We start from the raw sequence: 19,757 nt of genomic DNA on the forward strand, positions 1-19,757 counted from the left end.
TCACCCCAGCGACCCACGTTTTAATATCCTTCGACCTTTGTAAACTTGCACTCTATCAGTTTTTCCTCCTCCGGACATAGCATGTTTGTTCGTCACCAATACACTCCTTAAACACGCGTTTCTTAGCTACGAACAGTGTTCGATCCCATTTACTTACGCTAACACACTCGGTGGTTTATAACGGAAACCTGTTTTAATTTGAATACGTTCATCAATACCACCAGCTTCTCTCACCTCACAGTTTCTTTTACCCTTTAATTCTAAAAAAACTTTATCGTTGCACCGTAACCCGCTGCACAAACAATGTTTTAGGTTGTTACGCCTAATTTGGTATGTATCTTTAAACGTGATAAATGAGTGCTGCTCCCTTGTCTCCTCCACAGTGCCGCCCCTGATGAAGGGCTCCAACGGCCCGAAATGCATTGGGCATTTGAGTAATGAATAATTGAACTCTTGATATACAAGTTGAGATTGATAGAATGATGACAATTCTACATTTTTGATTGAACAATAAAACTCAATTGACTTTGAACAACCGGTTTCAGTTCTTGGAACTATACCTTTGGATAAGGAGAATTGATTCTCTCTTCTGAGTGCAACGAGTGACACCCTCCCCCTCCAGGAGTGTGCTTACCCTATTTCATCGGTCCCAACCCAGGGGGACTGACTCGTCTTGCACCTGCGACTTGACCAACTGAACTACTTTGTTTAACACACGGAGTGCGCCCATTTCTGTTTTCTTCTTATTGCATATTCACAAGCCCCTATCGCCACGGGAACGTCACTTTTATTGACGTTCCCGTGGCGATAGGGCCAGAGCCCTATTCTCAAGGCAGCGTTAACTCACTTAACGTGGCTCAAAGACATGTTAAGTGGCTTAACGCTGCCTTGAGAATAGGGCCCCTTTCACGCTAAACTTAGCGTGAAAGGGGGCGTGCAGCGGGTGTTGCGGTGGACGTACCACCGCAACACCCATTGAGTTTGACGCTACTGCCTATTATCAAGGGCGGTGGTAATAGGTGGCAGCGCCGAACTGAAGACCAGAAAAATCAGGTCTTACGGTGGCTAAATGAGGAGAAAAGCTTTATTTCTCCTCGTTTTTGCTTTTTCAATGTGTGCTGCATGTAGCAAACTGGCATTTTCAGTTTGTTAATGTACAGGAAGGGACACCTTCCCGTGCATTAACAAACCTCTCTGCCCGCAGACACCCTTGCGCTCTGGTGCAAGGGTGCCTGTTTTGGCGTTAAGCCGTGAGACTTAGCGCCGTCGATGGGGGAACACCAGGCTGCACCACATTTTTGTGAATAGGGTGCAGCCTAGCGTTTCCAAAGTGGCGGTGAGAGGCGTTAAGCCAAGGAGGCTAACGCCTCCCACCGCCCCTTCTTTGTGAATATGCCCCTCAGAATCAGAGCCCTCATCTTTGTCACCTTGTCAGGCTTCAAAATACTCAATCAATTAAAGGTTTAAGCGAGTTCTAAAAAGTTTGAGAAAAACATTAAATAGCATTTATAGACCAGAGTAAAAGCACAATCTTACAACCAAGTATGTCCAGTTACCCATACCTAAACAGGCCAGCTAACACATGATCGGGTTTTGATCGCCTCAATGAATTAATATGAGAACATTTTAAAAACACTCATACTATGATCTGAACTTTATTTGAAGGTGAAGTCTGGTTCTTGGGTATCTGTACCTAATGCTACTCACAGGGCTGCTGTGGTAGCTGTCACATCCCTGAGGGCGTTCCACTGCCTGTAGCCCACATCAGATATTTTGGAGTGGCTGGTAAGGGGGGCTTCCCTTCCCCCTGTATAACCAAATGTGCCCTCTTAGTTAATGTGCATGAAGTCGTTCTTGACATCAGCTCACAAATTCCGATTAGTGAGTATTCCTGTAGTTATTTTAATCCTTACATAAGTGTAGCTACACGTGAATGCTTGCTCATTACTGCTATGTCTTACACAAAAACTAAAACATAAACCTATTTTGACTTGTGCTTGTCTTGGCCGCCTACTTACCTTCTTTTATATTATTATGTGCCATCGACAGATGCGGCTGTAAAATTGAGTTTCTGTTCTGAATTTTTGTCCTGAATGTTGACCTTTTGTCCTGAAATGTTATAGTCACTGCCCAAAATGTGCCTCCAAGTCAGGTGACCACCCTCACATTTATAAGTGGGTGTCCCAGAACGGTCCTGTTCTAAGTTTCCCCTTTCTGTTATAATGTGTTAATGTGAGCCGCTAACCCAATTATTAAAGGGTCAAAGACAAAATGTTTTTTCCAACACTGTGGTGTACATATTAGAAGAAAACATTGTTAATCATTGCTGAATACACAAACAGCACGTGCACTTGTGCACATTTTTTGATCACATGGAGACCGCTCATGCAAAAGATTTATACTTTGGTATGTTGTGATGTATGTTGTGTTATTAATAGTTGCTGAATTATTAGGTGCAAGGCTGATACATTAGTATGCAACTGTGTTGCTTCATACTCCTTCCTCAACATGCCAATCCAGTTTGTGAATCAGGAGGGTATGTGTAAAAAGTGCCCAGGCACATATGTGATGAGTGCAATTCTCATCAGAAATAGGGGCATATTTACAAGAGAATGGAGAAGCGTGGCGTCAAGCAAATTTTGTTAACGTCATGCTTCTCCATTCTAAAAACACAGGGATGCGCCGTATTCACAACCCCTGCGTTTCCCTAGCGCTGAGTTCAGCTGCCTAGCGCCAATGTAGGCCCCTTTGCATCATAGTGCAAGGGTGTCTGCGTTGGGGTAAATTATTGTTTATGTGCATGAAGGTCTCCCTTCTTGGACATTAGCAATCATTTATGGCGTTTTGGAACTTCTATGTGAGCTGCTTAATGCAGCACACATAGGTGTTGCAAAACATCATTTTTTTTATTGTTTATGTGCAGGAAGGGTCACCTTCATGCATATAAACAATCAATGGCAATTTGCTGTTTCTATGTGTGCTGCACAAGGCAGCACGCATGGAAACAGCAAAAACAAGGAAAAATAAAGCATTTCTCCTCGTTTCGCCTGTTTAAGACCAAGTTTCCCCCCGGTCTTAATTTTGGCGCTGCCTCCATTTTACGCCACCCTTATAAATAGGTGATAGCGTCAAAATCAATGGGTATGGCTTTGGAACGCCCACCGCAACACCCATTGCCGTTCCCTTTCACGCTAAGCACAGCGTGTAAGGGTGCCTTATTTACAAGGCAGTCTTAAGCCACATTAAGTGGCTTAACGCTGCCTTATACATAAGGCAAAGCCCCTATCGCCAACACAAGGTCACTAAAAGTGACGTTTTGGTGGCGACGGGGGCTTGTAAATATGCCCCATAGTGTGTAAATGTATGACTCTAGCCATTACAATTCGCAAGTGTATTATAAGACTTCAGTGTGAGGTAAGACTCCTTTTTTGGCCATATTGTTGACTTTTTTGTAAAAAATGATAATATACATTGCTGGTTGCCTTTTTTCTGAAACTTGATTATGGATTGAAATATTTGTGCATCTGTAAAGTCTTGGATGGAGCCGAGACGTCTAACATCTCTCTCTCTGAATTTCAGGAACCCTCATCATGATGTCCATGTGTAACGAGGTGCACGTGTACGAGTACCTCCCTTCCGTGCGGCAGACAGACCTCTGCCACTACCACGAGCAGTACTACGACGCCGCGTGCACCCTCGGCGCCTACCACCCGCTGCTCTACGAGAAGCTGCTGGTGCAGAGGATGAACCGAGGCCTGGAGGACGACCTGCACCGGAAAGGGAAAGTCATTCTGCCCGGATTCAATGCCATGGAATGCCCGGGCAGCAGTCACCTGCGAAGGACATGAAAGCCGACGTTCTCTTGTACAATGTGCAATAAAGTACTACTGTTGTACTGTAAACAGCAAAGGAATACTTGAAGACGTACTTTGGACCATTTTGGGTCTTTAAACTGTAATTAAATGTAAGTAGCGGGTACGAGAAGTCCTTCTCTTTCTATGCCATTTATTTATTTCTGCTTTGCAGATAGTCAGGTAAACATGCTTAGCCTGTGAACCGTGCAAGTCGTACTTAGAGAAAACGAGTACTGTTTTTGTATTGTGCGCCTGGCATACCGAAGCAGTTCAGCGTTACTTTGCACCATATATGCCAGGCTGCAGAGTTTTAGAAATGAGAGACTTCAGAAGTGTAAAATGTGATACTGTCAACTGGAGTTCTGTGGTTATGCCAGTCAAGGGGAAGAGGACAAAAAATGAAATAGCCATGGTACATGCTCAGAAATCTGCATTGCAATAATTACAAATCGCAAATGTTAGTCTGGTAATTTTGGTTTTCACAAGGAAAACTATTAACAGGTCTGTTGATACCAGTGATTATTTTGGGCCGGTGTTTGCAGCTGTCATTACATGACATTATCCAAATTTGTTGAGTGGTATGGTTAGTAGGTAACTTGGACCAAGGCCAAGTTTCAAATTTTTTTAACTACAAATTAAGCACTGATCAGCAATCATGCTTATGGTACAAGTGGAAAACAAATTGCATTTGTGCAAATGTTTGCTCTAGCCCACATTAGGAGTTAAGTTTAAATCACATTGTTCCTGTATTAGCCCAGGCACTTGCCAGCAGGTTTCACTGGTGCTAATTGCCCAGGCTGCCCAGCGTGTAATTTGTACCGGTGTGTGCCGTTTAGAGCCAATCATAATTTTTGGCACATTATTTCACATATTTTGCACCAAATTGTGAATAATATGGCCTATCACACAACGGGACCAACACAAACGTTAATGGCACTAGAGGTTATCGGCATGCGTTATTTGCACCCAGGTGTAAATGACCCACATGCATGCAAATAATTGTTCACAAATACTGTACCTGAAGCAAGCATATACACTTTCCAGAAAGTACCTATCTTTTAATGACATACAAAAGATGCACGTGTAAAATACTTATTTTTCAAATACTGAGTTAAAAGAATAATTTGGTTTGCCGTCAGCAGGGATGTTTGAAACACAAAAAGGGTGTTTCAGGGTGGAGATGTCTTTAAAGTTTGTGAACCTGTGTGGGCACATATAAACCCTTTTTTGACCTCATCCATTCTGCAATCAGGCGCTCAACGCCCATTGGGCTCAAAGGGCTTCAGCCCTCCCCGTCGTGTGTGTCAGCCTGGCTGAGCCAGCTTCCCGGGCACACACACAACCGCACCCAAGTACATCACAGGTCTTTAAAAGACCATTTACTTGCTAACAAGGCTTTGTTGTGTTTTCGCCCATTCTTAGAGCCACTGCATCTCCACTCTGCATATTGCTGGAAGAATCAGCCTCCCCCCCCCCGAAATTTTTAGTATACCCTCTACCCCGATATTTGTCTCTAGTTGCACCTTTGCCTGCAATAGTCACAGGTTTTTGGCTCTCAGAGGCAGGTGTAACACCCTTGTCTAGGATAGGAACAGGACCACAACAACCCCTAAATTGTTGGAAGTATAAGTGACAGACATGTTTACCCCGTAGGGAAACTACAATTGTAAAAAGTAAGAAAATGGTGCTTATTGATCTGTTGTATTAACATACGAAAATATACATGCACTTTTTTGCAAACATTTTTCAGGGTTATACCTGGAAAAATGTGAACGTTGCAGCTGTCCAGGCTTAACCTGGAAATTTATGATGAATTCCAAACAGTTGAAAATCTTTATCCATAGAATGTCGGAAGGTCCAAAGCCAGCAGGGGCAGATTTATGACAGTTTTTAGAAACTGGCCCTCTGTAATCGAAAAAAAGCATCCTTCCAGACTCTACAAGGCTGACCCTAAAGAAGGGACTTGTTCCTTCCACATACACACACACAAATAAACAATTTTATCGTTTAGAATTGAAAAAATACAGCCATTTTAAATGTACATTTAACTAGGTCTAACTAGCTGACTCCCCCATTTTAACAGAAAGAAAATGGTCTCGAAATTCCAGGCATCCACACCTGAGGAATTTATTTGAATGTTTGTATATGATATTTTTACATAAACAAAACATATCCGAAAGGCAGTGAAATATTGTACATGGTCAAAGACATTCATAAAGTCATTGAGCAAGAGAAGAGGAAGTTGGGTTGGGATTTGTTAAAGTATTTTTAGGTAGTGTTCCTCAAAGCCACGAGTCTTCAACTTTTTCCTAAGTTTGAGGTTGGTGCGGTCCTAATGGTTACCCATATTGTTCCAGATCCTCAGCGCAAAAATGGAAAAAACTGTCTGCTGTCTTTTTATTTGTTTTTTTAAGTTTTTTAGGAATTCTTAGTCTAACTAGCCGTTTTGTTGCCCATGGGGGTCACTACGCCTGCCGCCCAGCAGCCAACTGTAAGAGCGGGGGTGCTACCAAATCCCAAGTAAGAGTTGCGGGGGTAAGCCGCCGCCCCCAAAACCCTTCCCGCCTTGGGCGGACCGCTTCCCCCTTGCTACACCACTGGATGGTGCTCAAATGTCCTGTACTATACCCCTTGGTTTATCCCATGAGTCAACCTTCTGTGCAACCATGTCCACTCGCTATAGCATTCGCTATAAGAGGCATCCACATATCTCTTTTTTATGTCATCCAAATAACCATATCAATATTAAAGTGTACCTGTCATCAGAACACTACCTGATCAGCGCATCCATCTTATCCTTCACTGCTGTTAAGAACGTTTTGTTCATGTAAATGTAGTTATTTTCAATGCTGTATGTGAACTTTTTGAAAGAATTTCTAATTGTGAAGCTATACTAAATGTACACGTGTTACAATTATACTTTACATACACGTCTGAAGAGGGTAGGTAGAGTAATGAGTGTTTAATCCATTCCTCCCCTCTAATGCTATTTTTAAGAACTACGAAGCCTCAGCTGATGAGCATAAAACAAGAAGCACAATTTTTGCAATTTTTACGTTAGAATTGTACACACTAAACAGTCTCTGTTCATAAGCACATTTGTCCCTGGTTTCCACAACATTGCCGTCTATATGTTCTCATTACTACAGATTATAAGGTCATTCTTCTTACAGTGAAATATTAAAATATGAGGAAACTCAATCAGGAACACAGACAATATCTCGTATGTTAGCAAAGTTTCCTTCTTAATATCAAAAGTCATCTGCTGAAGAAATACTGTACACATAAGTAAGATACATGTTTTACAAAACCTGTAACCTGTAAAACAAGATGGCGATCTGGTATGAAAGGAACGTGTGCATTTGTTTTTTATGTTTACGTCTACAAAAGTATTAAGAAATTACACTGTGCCAAAGATTTTTCCAACACCTAGACAGAAGACAGACAGACGGAAAGATAGATAGATAGACAGACAGACTTTAAAAAGTCTGCAGTTAAAGTAACAGAGTTTGACCCTAAAAAGGCAAAGTCTAAAAATGAACATGTGAAGGTTAAACAGATAATAACTTCAGAATGTTTACTGTAACTAATTTAAATGGTTAGTTCAGTTGCATGCTGTGCAGTTTCCCTTTATGTTTCCTATGCATTTAACAGTGGTGCCCAGCATGGAGCTAATAATTTGTCACTTGTGGTGGTATCTCTGTGTGGGGGATACCATCTTGCTAGATTTCGAATTAACCCTGTAAAGACTCACATTCATATATCCACTTCCTTTTCCACAACAAAATTCCTATATCTAAACACAGAAGAAATTTATTTGAGGAAAGAGGCTCAGAATCAGGGCATATATTTTGGAATGCCCAAGTAATTCTGAGGCTTTTTATGTTAGTCCACATTTCACAACCAAAGTTCTTTAATTGTAAGGTTCAGGGGCTGGAATACCAGCCAGAATCAGTAGTTTGGAGCCTATGGGGTAAGAATACAATGTGTGCTGCAAATGGCATTACGAGTGTATAAATAGCTGACTCATTAGGGTACAGGTAGCTTCTGTGTGCTCAATGTACAGTATAGTTCTTTCAAAGCACAGTCACTAGTTGCACCCCACGCCGACCACCGGGCTGTTCCTGGCCTTGTGGAATTACTAGGCTTTTTCTAGTTCTAAAATGAGTTAACCTACTTATCATCACTGACCCATTGGTTTACTGGGCATTTCAAATTAAGATTGGCATGAAGAACATCTTTTGGTAATTTGAACATTTTCTGTTTCTCTGATAGACTTATGTGTTTCTAACCGTATTGCAATTTAAAGGATATATTTCAAAAATAAATGTTTTCAGTGAAAGAAGCAAACAATACATTACATTACGAATCACATTGTTCAATTATCAAATTAATTGGAAAACAATCACTCGGAAAAGTAGATTCCAGTTATGACTAAGAGCACACTTGGCACTATAAAATTCTATACCATATTGAAAAGAATGCCCCTTGCTAAGTATGTGATGCTAAAGCCACCCTTACTGAAGGGTAGAAATTGAGCTTTGAACAAGATGGTTAAATTTTTCTACGAACTAATACAAAGAACTAACATTTTAGTCATAGATTAATAAACGTTAGTCCCTATAGGGTCTTAGTTGTTGTTGGAATGTTATATAGATATCAAGTTATCCCATGTTGGCTATGGATATTTCATGCATACATGCACTTCTGGTGGTTTGTTTTAACTTAACTCGGTTGTACCTACAAAATTCAATTCCCAACCAGCTCTATAACTACTAGAAAACAAAGCAAGTAATAGAACGGAATAAACTACTCACTGGTCGGCATAGTCTGACTTGAGCTAGTTAATGAACTTTACTTTGTTTTAGTCACAAACAAATCAACACAAAGTTGTAAGACACATACATTTCCATTCTATAAAAACACCAATTGATGAAGCTCTAAAGCATTGTTTTATTTTATTTATGGGTGTCCATCAATATTCTTTTGAATGTTTCTTAATATCTAGCACTTGTTTAGGCCACAAATGTGCTTCGGTTTAGTTCTTAAAGGCATGTAGGTATTAACTGACGCTTACTTGACGTGCCCTACCTTTAATTTGCCATAGTTGTTTGTCAAAAACAAGACGTCCTCCTACCGTGTTTCTACCTATGATATAGTAGGAAATTTGATCCATATACATTTTAATTTCCACTGTGGTCGGCAGTCTCTTGGCACCATTTGATTGAAGCAAAATATTAAGATTACTGGATGCTGTTGGTGTAGATTGGACAATAGGTACTCTTACTCAAAAAGAAGCATTTTCAGTTTACGCCTCAAAGCTGGGTTTTTCTCTCTTTCTCTAAATTTCTGTAGTAGAGCATGTCACAATTTTGCCTTGTGTACTGAAAAGGAGGATCTGCACATAATTATCCTGCTAAACTTGGGAACTAATTGGATGGGTTTGCATGCTGACCATAAATACTTAAGAATATTACATATAATAAATGAACAACTCAGTAAGCCAGGACTGAAGTTTACAAAAATGTTGTGAAGCATACCGTCCTATGATTTGAAGTCAGAGAAGTGACCAGTGATGCGAATTCTTCATTTTAGCTTAAGGTGGATGTGAACAGCTGTATTATGCAAACATTGTAGGTTATTGAAACAACTACCAGAAATCGACTGTTTATACTGAAACAGAGGTGGGAATAATATTCCCCTGGTCCAATGAACCTTATAAGAAAGTTTAGGGCAGGTCAGCATTTCTTTAGCAGAGGAACTTCATAACATCTTAGGGGGTGGAGAGTTGCGCAGACACTGGACCATAATATGAATAGAGTTATTTTACATGACAGGTTTCCCCTGTTCATAAATAATCACACATTATATACTACAAAGGCTCTGTGTGAACACAGCTGCTGCCATTGGGCAGGGTATCATGTTTACCTCTTCCGGTAACACATGCACATATGCATTTTTGTTTTTACATTGCAAGAATATGAACATAGTATTGCAAACAAAAAAAGGTGTTTTAGACATTACATGTTTTTTTGCTCCAATGTTTATCTCACCAGCTGGCCTATATCAAAAAAATAAAATAACAGAAAATGTGAACAATCCACTGTACCACAGATAATTAAGAGTACATGTGGGTTCAAGGTATGCATTCAAAAGGTGGTTACCCGGAGTATTGAATCGAAAATATTGATGGGAAAGAATATCAAGGACAAATTATCAAAAATAAAATAGTGATAGATAAATAAGTCTAGATTTTCTCCACCTAACTCCACATATATGTACCTTTGTGGTACATATATCTTCAAGGCACGTAGATGTGGAGTTATTAATAGTAAATGTATGCTTACCAATTTGCACTTACCTTTCAATATTTTGTCCCTCAATTTTCCTTCCTCCATATTATTATGCCACAATATTGTTGATGCTGATATTCAGCAGTACAATTCATTCCAAGATATAATACTTACTGTTAATGCTTGAAAACAGAACTCACTGATTGGAAATCAGTTCTGTGTGATGAGTGGAGCGCGTACTGTCTTATGAAATATACAGCAATCCTTCTAAGAAGTACCAATATTCTTCTATTAAATGATATGTGATGATGGTAATGGAACCTCCCTTTAGACTCATTTATCTTATACACAAATGCAATTGCCGAATGAGTGAGTGCTTCCTTTCAAGGAAAACAGAAATGTTTGACGAACTCAAATTTTACATTTAAAAACATATACAGTGAGTGCTTGACAGCAGGATTGCCAGATATTTGCATAGCAACATTTTATTGTTGTAATTTGTGAATTGTGACTAGTTTTTCAAAGGATATATCTGGGTATCTTTTAAATTATACATACCCCATGACATATATTTATAATTCAAACTCAAGTATTTTGGAAGAATAACTTTTACAAGATGTGTTTGATAATTTATTGCACCAAAATAAGTATGAGTTCCAACCATAAGTTTATTAACATCACATATCAATGTTTTGTTCCAACACGTGATTCAAAGTCTTTGTGCTGCTTCTTTACTACTTTATGTTGCAAGCACTTTGCCACATCTTTCTGATTTCAATGGAAAATGGTCATATCATTGGAGACTCTGATGTAGATATGGACTAGAGAGCCTTATCATGTTCAGCAATGTCTCATTAAGAATTGCTCAGAAGCTAACATAAATATTGGCTTCCAAAGCACTTAAGTAGATTCTGCTGTGCTTCTCTTGAAACCTGCACAGACAATATAGTCACAATAAATTAGGCCTTGTGCTGCAGTTGCCTTGAACTCTGCAATCAGAACTCCACAGCCAGACTCATCTTCAACTTCCCACACAGAACCCACATCACACCACACCTTTGGGAGCTCCACTGGCTCCCAAAACACAAAAGTGCTCATTTAAAACTCCTCACACACACATTCAACGCACGACACAGCTTAAGACCCACCTATCTGCTCCACAGGACTCCTACCCGCATACATCCCATGTATACACAGAACGAGAGCAAGAGTACAGGCGTTTTCTTACATCGCTTCTAAAGTGTGGAACGACTCCCACTCCACATAAGAGCTTTCTCCTCTCTTTTTAAATTCCACAAGAAGCTTAAGACCTAGCCTTTCAGTTAACCAACATTTCCTAGGCAGTGCTAGGCACACACCTGCTCAGTACCTGGATACCTGTGCAGGAGATAGTGTTCTTTATAGATAAACATAACTCAAAAAACATTCATTGGTATTAGAGGAGGGTCAAATATGTCCACCTGATCCACTTCCCAAACTGGTACCTCCTGCTTAGCCCAGTGCTGCTTCACAACTTCAAATGACAGACCCAGAAAAATATCAAGTTCTAAAATTGCTGTTGTGCAAGAAGTATTAGCAAGTAACCCACTTCCCACCCAAGGTGCTTTGAAATGGCTTCATCTGTTTGTAAACATTTTCATTAAAAAAATCAAAATGAATAAACATTTGAATTGATTTTTCTGGTTATTGAAAATTCACATTATGATGAAGAATGTGAACTAATATGTATGGAAATGGATGCTGTCCCTTAAAGAAGGTTTACCTCTGAATTCCTAATTTGAGTTAATATTGTGCACTATGTAGTGACTGTCACTGGCCTGTTCTATGAAGTTAATTCTACTAAGTAGGAAAATGTGATGCATTTTAATTTTGTCAATCCCAGCTGTAAGGGATTGGCAATTATTCTGCTTGTACTGTATTCTCTATAGGCTCTATCTAACACGTTCAGACAAATGCCAATGTACTTTTTTAACAGCTCCTAATCTTTTTTTGTACAATAATTTTATATGTGAACATTTATGCCTCCAATAGAGTAAAGGTTGAGGGGTTTCCAGAAGCCACATTTTTAAACATTATTTGTATGCCTTTTGAACATTTTTCTATTTTCTATTTTTGGTTTTGTATATTTTTGTGTATACAATTGTACAGATTTTTTTCTTGTAAATAAATAATGTTTTCTGTCAAAAATGAGTGTTGGTCGTTTTTAGGGTTGTACAGAGGCATTATTTACAGTGTTTTGGGAACCAAGCAGCAATGTACCACAGATCTTCTCATTCGTGAAATGTATGTCATGCTATTTTGCTGCATGCTACAGTAAATGGCGACTGTGAACTAGTTTTCCTCTCTTTTTCACTTGAAATGGTGGATTGTGTGTGATTTTGCTGGTTGGCTGTTAAGCCAGTGATATCAGACAAGGTATCCGACAATCGGACACAGATAGTTGTAATTGGGCAGAATAATATCCCGCCCAGGGGCATTGATCCGACCCATGATTTAGCCTTCATAACATCCATGGCACTACTATGTCAGTTGAATCCCAGGCAGGCAGATGCCGTGTAAGACATAAAATTAGTAATATTTCAAGTCAGACTCTTGAGCTGCAAGTGTAAAACATCAAAGGGCAAGAAAGTTGGAGGAAAATAAATTAGATAAAACAAAGTCATACCTGAGTATTATGATCAAAGTTTATATGTGTAGACTTTATGAATGAGATGAGAATTAAAGAGAAGTCTCCCAATAGAAAAAGAACAGCACTAAAAAGAAAGCCGATACGCAATTCGAAATCATCGTGGTTGACCTTGGAAAAAGGGATCTGCCGCATTCTACACTTGTTTATAAAAAAGTGTGGCATAGGGATTGTAGATTTGTAGGTGTTAACATTGACCCACAGGGTGTACATTGAAATACCGCATTATGTTATTGTTGTAAAAAATATTAATATATAACATTGGTTAAGAGTCTAAAAGCATGCAGGGAGTACCTATGTACAGCTGTGCCAATTACAAGCAAAGTGAGACCAATACTGTATAGACATAGGCATAAATTAGGGACTTATTTAGAGTTTGAGGGACAGGATACAGTGCTATGAATGTGGCTCCACAAATGAAAAACTTTGACTGATGGCCTGAATGCTTCCCGGTTCTCTTCCCCACTTCTTATTTATGCATTTCTTGACCTCGCAACATAATGACACTGGCAAGCGCTTATGAAAGCAAGTCATTTGATTTAGGAACTGTGCCATATCTGCACCTTTTAAGACATGCCTTGATATGTTTTCACCTTTCCAAAATAGGAGAAATACAAGGGACTAAGCATCTCAACAGCACCGCCAATACTAAGGGGTCGGGTTTGCTGAATCCGATCCAGAGCCCTTGTTTCCGACCGACTCGTTCCCAGTTCAGAACGACCAAGTATGATGCCTGGAAACCGTTAGGGCTGACTGAATGGGTTCTGAAAGGCATTCGGACAGGACAAGCCTTTCCGGAGTCGATTCGTACAGCTCTGTGGACTTGGTTTCCGAACGAGCGAGTACAATGACCGATTCACACAGCCTTTCTGATTCAGTTTGCCTGGAACAAAACGGCTGCCAGAATCGGTCTTTGAGGGCCCATAGCAGGCCCCCCTTCACACAGGGCCCTCCGAATCTAGCCGTGGGGGTTCCCATGGGTCCCCCCTTTCCAACCATGTAAAGTGTGACAGGCACCATGGGATGCCTGCCACAGGGTGCAAGGTTTTCCCCAACCACCCCTTTCTTCAATGGGAGCCTGTGTTCACGTTCGGAACACAGGCTCACATTGAAGTCAAAGGGAGTCCAACCGAATCAGATCTGGATGCATATGGATGCATCGTATTCGTTCAGCCGGACTCCCCTGATCCGATTCGTACGGAAAGCATTCCAGAAATGATACGCTCGATATGCTTTCCATTCGAGATCGGAATCGGGCCCTCAGTTGTTGATTGCTTAAAGGTGATGAGATTATCACTGCTACTGATTCGGAGGAAAGGGAATGTGTACTTACGCACAACTGATTGGACCCCCTAATCAGTTATTTTTATTTTGCTTTGAGATGGCTGTTCAAGGAAAATTTGAAAATGCCTTTCTCCTGTGGGAAATGGTGTTGATGTATTTTGACTCAATCAGCGTCTAGGGTTGTAGGTTGTCCTCAGGACAGGGAAGTGTATTGACTTTGTCTGAGTCAAAAGGCATTGACTTATGACTTCTATGGAGTGCTCAGGTAAAGCTGCTGGAAAACCACCGGAAATTTGCAAGCATCTAGATGCATCTACCAGGAACCAAGGAGCGCGCACAAACAATACCAACCAGAAGACAGGCAAGTCGAAGAAGATGGGTCTGATGCGCCCCTTGCCCCGTACGCGGCCAGTGAATCACCAGTTCTCTAAACCTCAGCCTTACATCCCGTTTCACCTCAATTACACTTTTCAAAAAGCGGAAAGTCTACCATCGGACACTTGAGAATTTCCCACTTCCACACCGAAGCACTCCATAGAACACATAACTACATATATATTCTCACATATAGCAATCCAGTTTCCTGTTCGATGGAGGCCCTACAACCTGATTGGTTTGAATTGCGTCAACATTATTACCCAAGGACAAAAGGGTTTTTCAATTTTCCTGGGACAGCCATCTTTAAGAATGGTAGAAATAACCCCAGGATTTACCTAAAAGATTGACATGCCCTAGTATCCCCTGGCCCTTTCAAATCTGTACAGACAAACCAATAGGACTGGCATGTTGATTCCAAACATGAATTTTATTGCATACTCAAAATAATTGTAAATTTTTATTTTGATCTACTAATGATGGGGCACGTGTATACCACAATGTATAACATGCAAACATATATTTTGTATTTGCCTAAGTTAGTGTGTTTGATTTCAACATTAAGATAATAACAAAAAGTTCTATGGAAGAAATCGACTGTATCAATGAAGAATATGATAATCAACTGACTTATTGGCCTTTTGAACTGTTTTCTACTAATTATTAAGAAGTATTTCTAGAGTATCTATATTGTTTATTCAATTGCTGAAAGGGGTTACTAATCCCATCGTCACCCTGCATGCTGGAATATGAATGACTGCATGCATGACTTTCCTTTTTAACATTTGCCCGGGTCCTTGGGGAACATCACCTCTGTTTAACTGATGGCTCCATAACCTGGAGTTAGGAACAACAAAGGTGAGTGTGTACCTGCTTTCACTTAGTAGATGTCAATGCTCCTCTTTGAGCTCTCGATGCTGTCCGCTTGTAGGAAATAATGAACATCTCTATCTATCAGTAAGTCAGTAGGTGGAAGTTGTCCTCTTTGGGTCTCAATTGTAGTCTACTTCTTAAGAGCTGACTAGCTCACTATTATCAGCTTTAGACTCTTTGCGTCCAGTCATTGAACATTACAAGAAATACATGAATTCCTGATCTCTACATATGATATGATTTATATGTCAAATTATTATTGATAGTGCTGACTTGTCAGGATGGGCTATTTGTGTGCATATACTATGATCTGAATATGATGACAGTTGTATAATCAAGCCATCAATCTGGATTTATAAAGCATGGCTAATCACCCGATAGGGTATCCAGGCCCTTGCAGGCCCGGAGTCTTTTTTGAACAGCCACGTCATGAGGGCCATTCGGAATTCCGGAAGTGGGGTGATGGACCGGAAATCCCTTTACATTTTGATACTTTGCATAATATTTTCTTGCTTTACCCCTCCCTGGTGGCCTTGCTTACGTTTCTTCATAGCCTGTCAACACAGTAGAGATGGGGTGTGACTCCAACTGGAAGGGGATAAGCAACCCTCCTTTTTCTTTGATGAATTACAGGTGTTTGTGTGTATGTGTGTAGCATCCACTCCTCACTTTCTGGTATACCTTTGAGTCTGGTCCCTACGTTTGGATGACTGCACCATCTACTGGTGTATGCGTTGTCATGTAATATGTCTGTCTTTAATCGTCTGCGAAATACTGGTTCAAACGCCATTGAATCCCAGCATACACCCAGCTCTCATTTTCCAATTATTTTCTTGCTATGCTGTGCATTAGCAGAATGAATTTTGGCCCTTTTGAATGGCTCCTCAAGAGTAATTCGATACATGGTGACCTTGTATATCGATTCAAATTAAGCCCTGTTTTTTACTACACCACCAACTGGTGCAAGAATAAACACTTGTAGGGACTACCAGAAGGTGGATTTAGCAATTTGTTTTCCCTCTGCACTCACCATCATCACTAGAGCGGATATTGCCTCATGATAATGTATAGGGAAAATAAAAACATTTAGCAAACATGAAAACAACTACTACATTTTAAATGTTAAATATTAATGTAAATTAAGTTTAGACATTTATTTCAAATGTAGAACAAAATACAAAATGCTACAACTCTATTTATTGTAATTTTTAATTAAATATCAAATTGATTTAAAAATATTAGCTTAAATTAACATTGTTTTTTAAAAAATTTACCAAAACAAATTACACCTGAAGGAAAACTAAAATATTTTTATCATGTATCAATAAATATTACAAGCTATTCACATAAGAGTATTTTCATTATATTTTAATAATCAAAAACATGTTACATGTATTTTAGATTAAAATAGGTATTAAAATATGTTAAAATAAAAATATTTTTTAGTTGTACGTTTTTCATTAAATTGCATTTATCTATATTTTCAACTATTTGAAATAATTAAATTTAACATTGTTTCTTATGGGGTTTCATTTTAAGTCGCTATTTTCATTGTTTTCTTTGAGAGGGTGTCACACTATCAGTGGTTGATTATGTGACGCCAGGCATTTTGGCTGTAGACTTTACTCTTTCAAATTTGCCTCCACCCCCTATTCCATGGGGTAGGGACATATATGACTGCACTTTTGAGTATATTTACACTCCTAAATGGTGAATAGCCCAAAGTAGTAATGATACTTAAAAGCATTAGAGTAAACATACACATGCAGATTTATTCATATGTAAGTTTACCTGTGTGAATAGGCCCCAATACGGTTTACACATGACATTGGGACACCAGTCAATTTAAGGTGGATCTTTTGACCTGTGTTTTGGGGGGTTAGGAGCACCAGGGGGGCCTGGTGATCCCAAAAAGAAAAAGAAATAAATGTCTCTGACATGCTAGATCAAGGACATTTTTGGTTGTCAAAACAAACTCATTTTTTAACCCTGCACATACATTTTTCTGTACCTTTAGAGTAGGCACAATGGTGTCAGCTCCTTTGAAGGGACGAGGGAGCTCCACCAGGCAGGCAGAAATATGCAAATATGGCGGGATGTAGCCCACCAGGGAGAGGGGTAGTACATCATTGTACTGCCCTGGCATAACAGAGTGCAGACCGCCGATAGCTAAATAAGTTCCAGAATCACAGTTGCATGAATCAGCTACATATCAACTGTGAGAAAGTGCCTCTTTTGCGTGGTCAACCTATTTTTTGCTGACTGGTATTGCTGTTTTTTAAGTCTCAAGACTGAGTTAGTGCTGCCCAGACTCCAGGGTATGTTTTCTGACCATTAAAACATGGTAAATTGGTTAATTATACCCCTGGATTTCTAATGGTCGCTGCCCTTACCCTGTCACCACCACATCCATTCCCTCTCTGTGGTAAAACACTTACTGATTCTGCTAAGCTGCTTATTTCTTAAAACAGCACTATGTTGCTGCTGGAGGTAGAGGGAAGCGGTGCTCGAGCTTGGTACCTGGTGCCCAGTGTGAGTCCTGGAGTTGTTCGGAGCTGTCCGGTCCCGTCTGGTGCCGGGCCCCCTGAGTGTGCATGGCTTGCCTCAGCGATCTAGCAATCCCAGGACAGCCATTGCTGAGGACAGGAGGGTGCACCCTTCCATCTCTCCCCCACGTGAATGTGTGTGGTACGATCTGGAGGCCAGACGGAGAGCCTGGATAGCTGTTGCTGAGGCCAGGAGAGAGCTGAAGAGCGTAGCCCGCTGTTCCTCCCCCATGCCAGAAGCTCAGTCCACCCTCCTGTTCACCTACTGTCCGCCTGCTCTGCAGCTCCACGCTATTTTCTGATCCCTCAGCTTCAGTGCCTCAGCTCCACAGCACCTCAGTTCTTGTGCCCAGCCTCCCAGGTCCTGTAGCCTCGCAGAGAAGTGAGAGGGCACATCGTTCCGGTCTGCTTCGCTCCTGGGGCAGATCAGCCCACAGTCCGTGGCCATGGTGAGAAGTGGGCAAACAGTCGGGCCCTAGCAAGTGCTGGGATTTACTCAGTCCCGCAAAGAGTGAGCCTGACCTCCGGCGGAAATGGCCCAGCCAGGTCTGGGAGTGGCTTGCTGGGGGTTTGGTATGCAATCAATCAATCAGAGACATTTATAGAGCGCGCTACATACCCGTGGGGTCTCAAGGCGCTGGGGGGGGGGGTGCCGCTACTGCTCGAACAGCCAGGTCTTCAGCTTCTTCCTGAAGGAGAGGTGGTCTTGGGTCAGGCGCAGGTCGGTCGGAAGGGAGTTCCAGGTCTTGGCGGCCAGGTAGGAGAAGGACCTTCCTCCTGTAGTCGCTCTTCGGATGCGGGGGACGTCGGCGAGGGCGTGGTTGGCTGATCGGAGGAGGCGTTTGGGAGCGTAGAAGTTGACTCGGCTGTTGAGGTAGCTCGGGCCTTGGTCGTGTAGGGCTTTGTGTGCGTGGGTGAGGAGGCGGAAGGTGATTCTTTTGTTGACGGGGAGCCAGTGAAGGTCTCTCAGATGTCCGGAGATGTGGCTGGTTCGTGGGACGTCGAGGATGAGTCTGGCTGCGGCGTTCTGGATTCGCTGGAGTCTCTTCTGGAGCTTAGCGGTGGTACCGGCGTAGAGGGCGTTGCCGTAGTCCAGTCGGCTGGTGACGAGGGCCTGGGTGACGGTCTTCCTGGTCTCGGTGGGGATCCACCAGAAGATCTTCCGTAGCATGCGGAGGATGTTGAAGCATGCCGATGAGACGTTGTTGACTTGCCTGGTCATGGAGAGGGAGGGGTCCAGGATGAAGCCCAGGTTGCGTGCATGGTCTGTCGGTGTGGGTGCGGTGCCCAGGGCGGGAGGCCACCAGGAGTCGTCCCAGGCGGAGGGTGAGGAGCCCAGGATGAGGACCTCCGTCTTGTCCGAGTTCAGCTTCAGGCGGCTGGTCGTCATCCACTCGGCTACCTCTTTCATCCCTTCGTGCAGGTTGGCTCTGGCGGCGGCGGGGTCGTTGGTCAGGGAGAGGATCAGCTGGGTGTCGTCGGCGTAGGAGATTATGTTGAGGTTGTGCTGGCGTGCGATGGCCGCGAGGGGGCTCATGTAGACGTTGAAGAGGGTGGGGCTCAGAGAGGATCCTTGAGGGACGCCGCAGATGACTTCGGTGGCCTCTGACTTGTACGGTGATAGACGGACTCTCTGTGTTCTTCCGTCGAGGAAGGAGATGATCCATTCCAGCGCTTTGTCCTGGATTCCGACATTGCTGAGGCGCTGTACTAGGGTGCGGTGGCAGACGGTGTCGAAAGCCGCGGAGAGGTCTAGGAGGATGAGGGCCGCTGTTTCTCCGTTGTCCATCAGGGCTCGGATGTCGTCGGTGGCGGCGATGAGGGCGGTTTCGGTGCTGTGATTGGC

At 41.8% G+C, this 19,757-nt stretch overlaps 1 protein-coding gene across 1 annotated transcript in view; it reads left to right on the forward strand.

Moving 5' to 3' along the window:
• ST6GAL2 (ST6 beta-galactoside alpha-2,6-sialyltransferase 2) overlaps positions 1-12,328 on the forward strand; it is a 262,980-nt gene extending 250,652 nt beyond the window's left edge. Inside the window, exon 6 of the mRNA XM_085622618.1 lies at positions 3,580-12,328. Within this exon, the coding sequence (XP_085478744.1) occupies positions 3,580-3,848 (269 nt within the window). The 3' untranslated portion in view covers positions 3,849-12,328. The remainder of the gene's footprint in view (positions 1-3,579) is intronic.
• The last annotated feature ends 7,429 nt before the right edge of the window (positions 12,329-19,757 follow it).

This window comes from Triturus cristatus, chromosome 8, assembly GCF_964204655.1.
Source record: "Triturus cristatus chromosome 8, aTriCri1.1, whole genome shotgun sequence".
Lineage (NCBI taxonomy): Eukaryota > Metazoa > Chordata > Amphibia > Caudata > Salamandridae > Triturus > Triturus cristatus.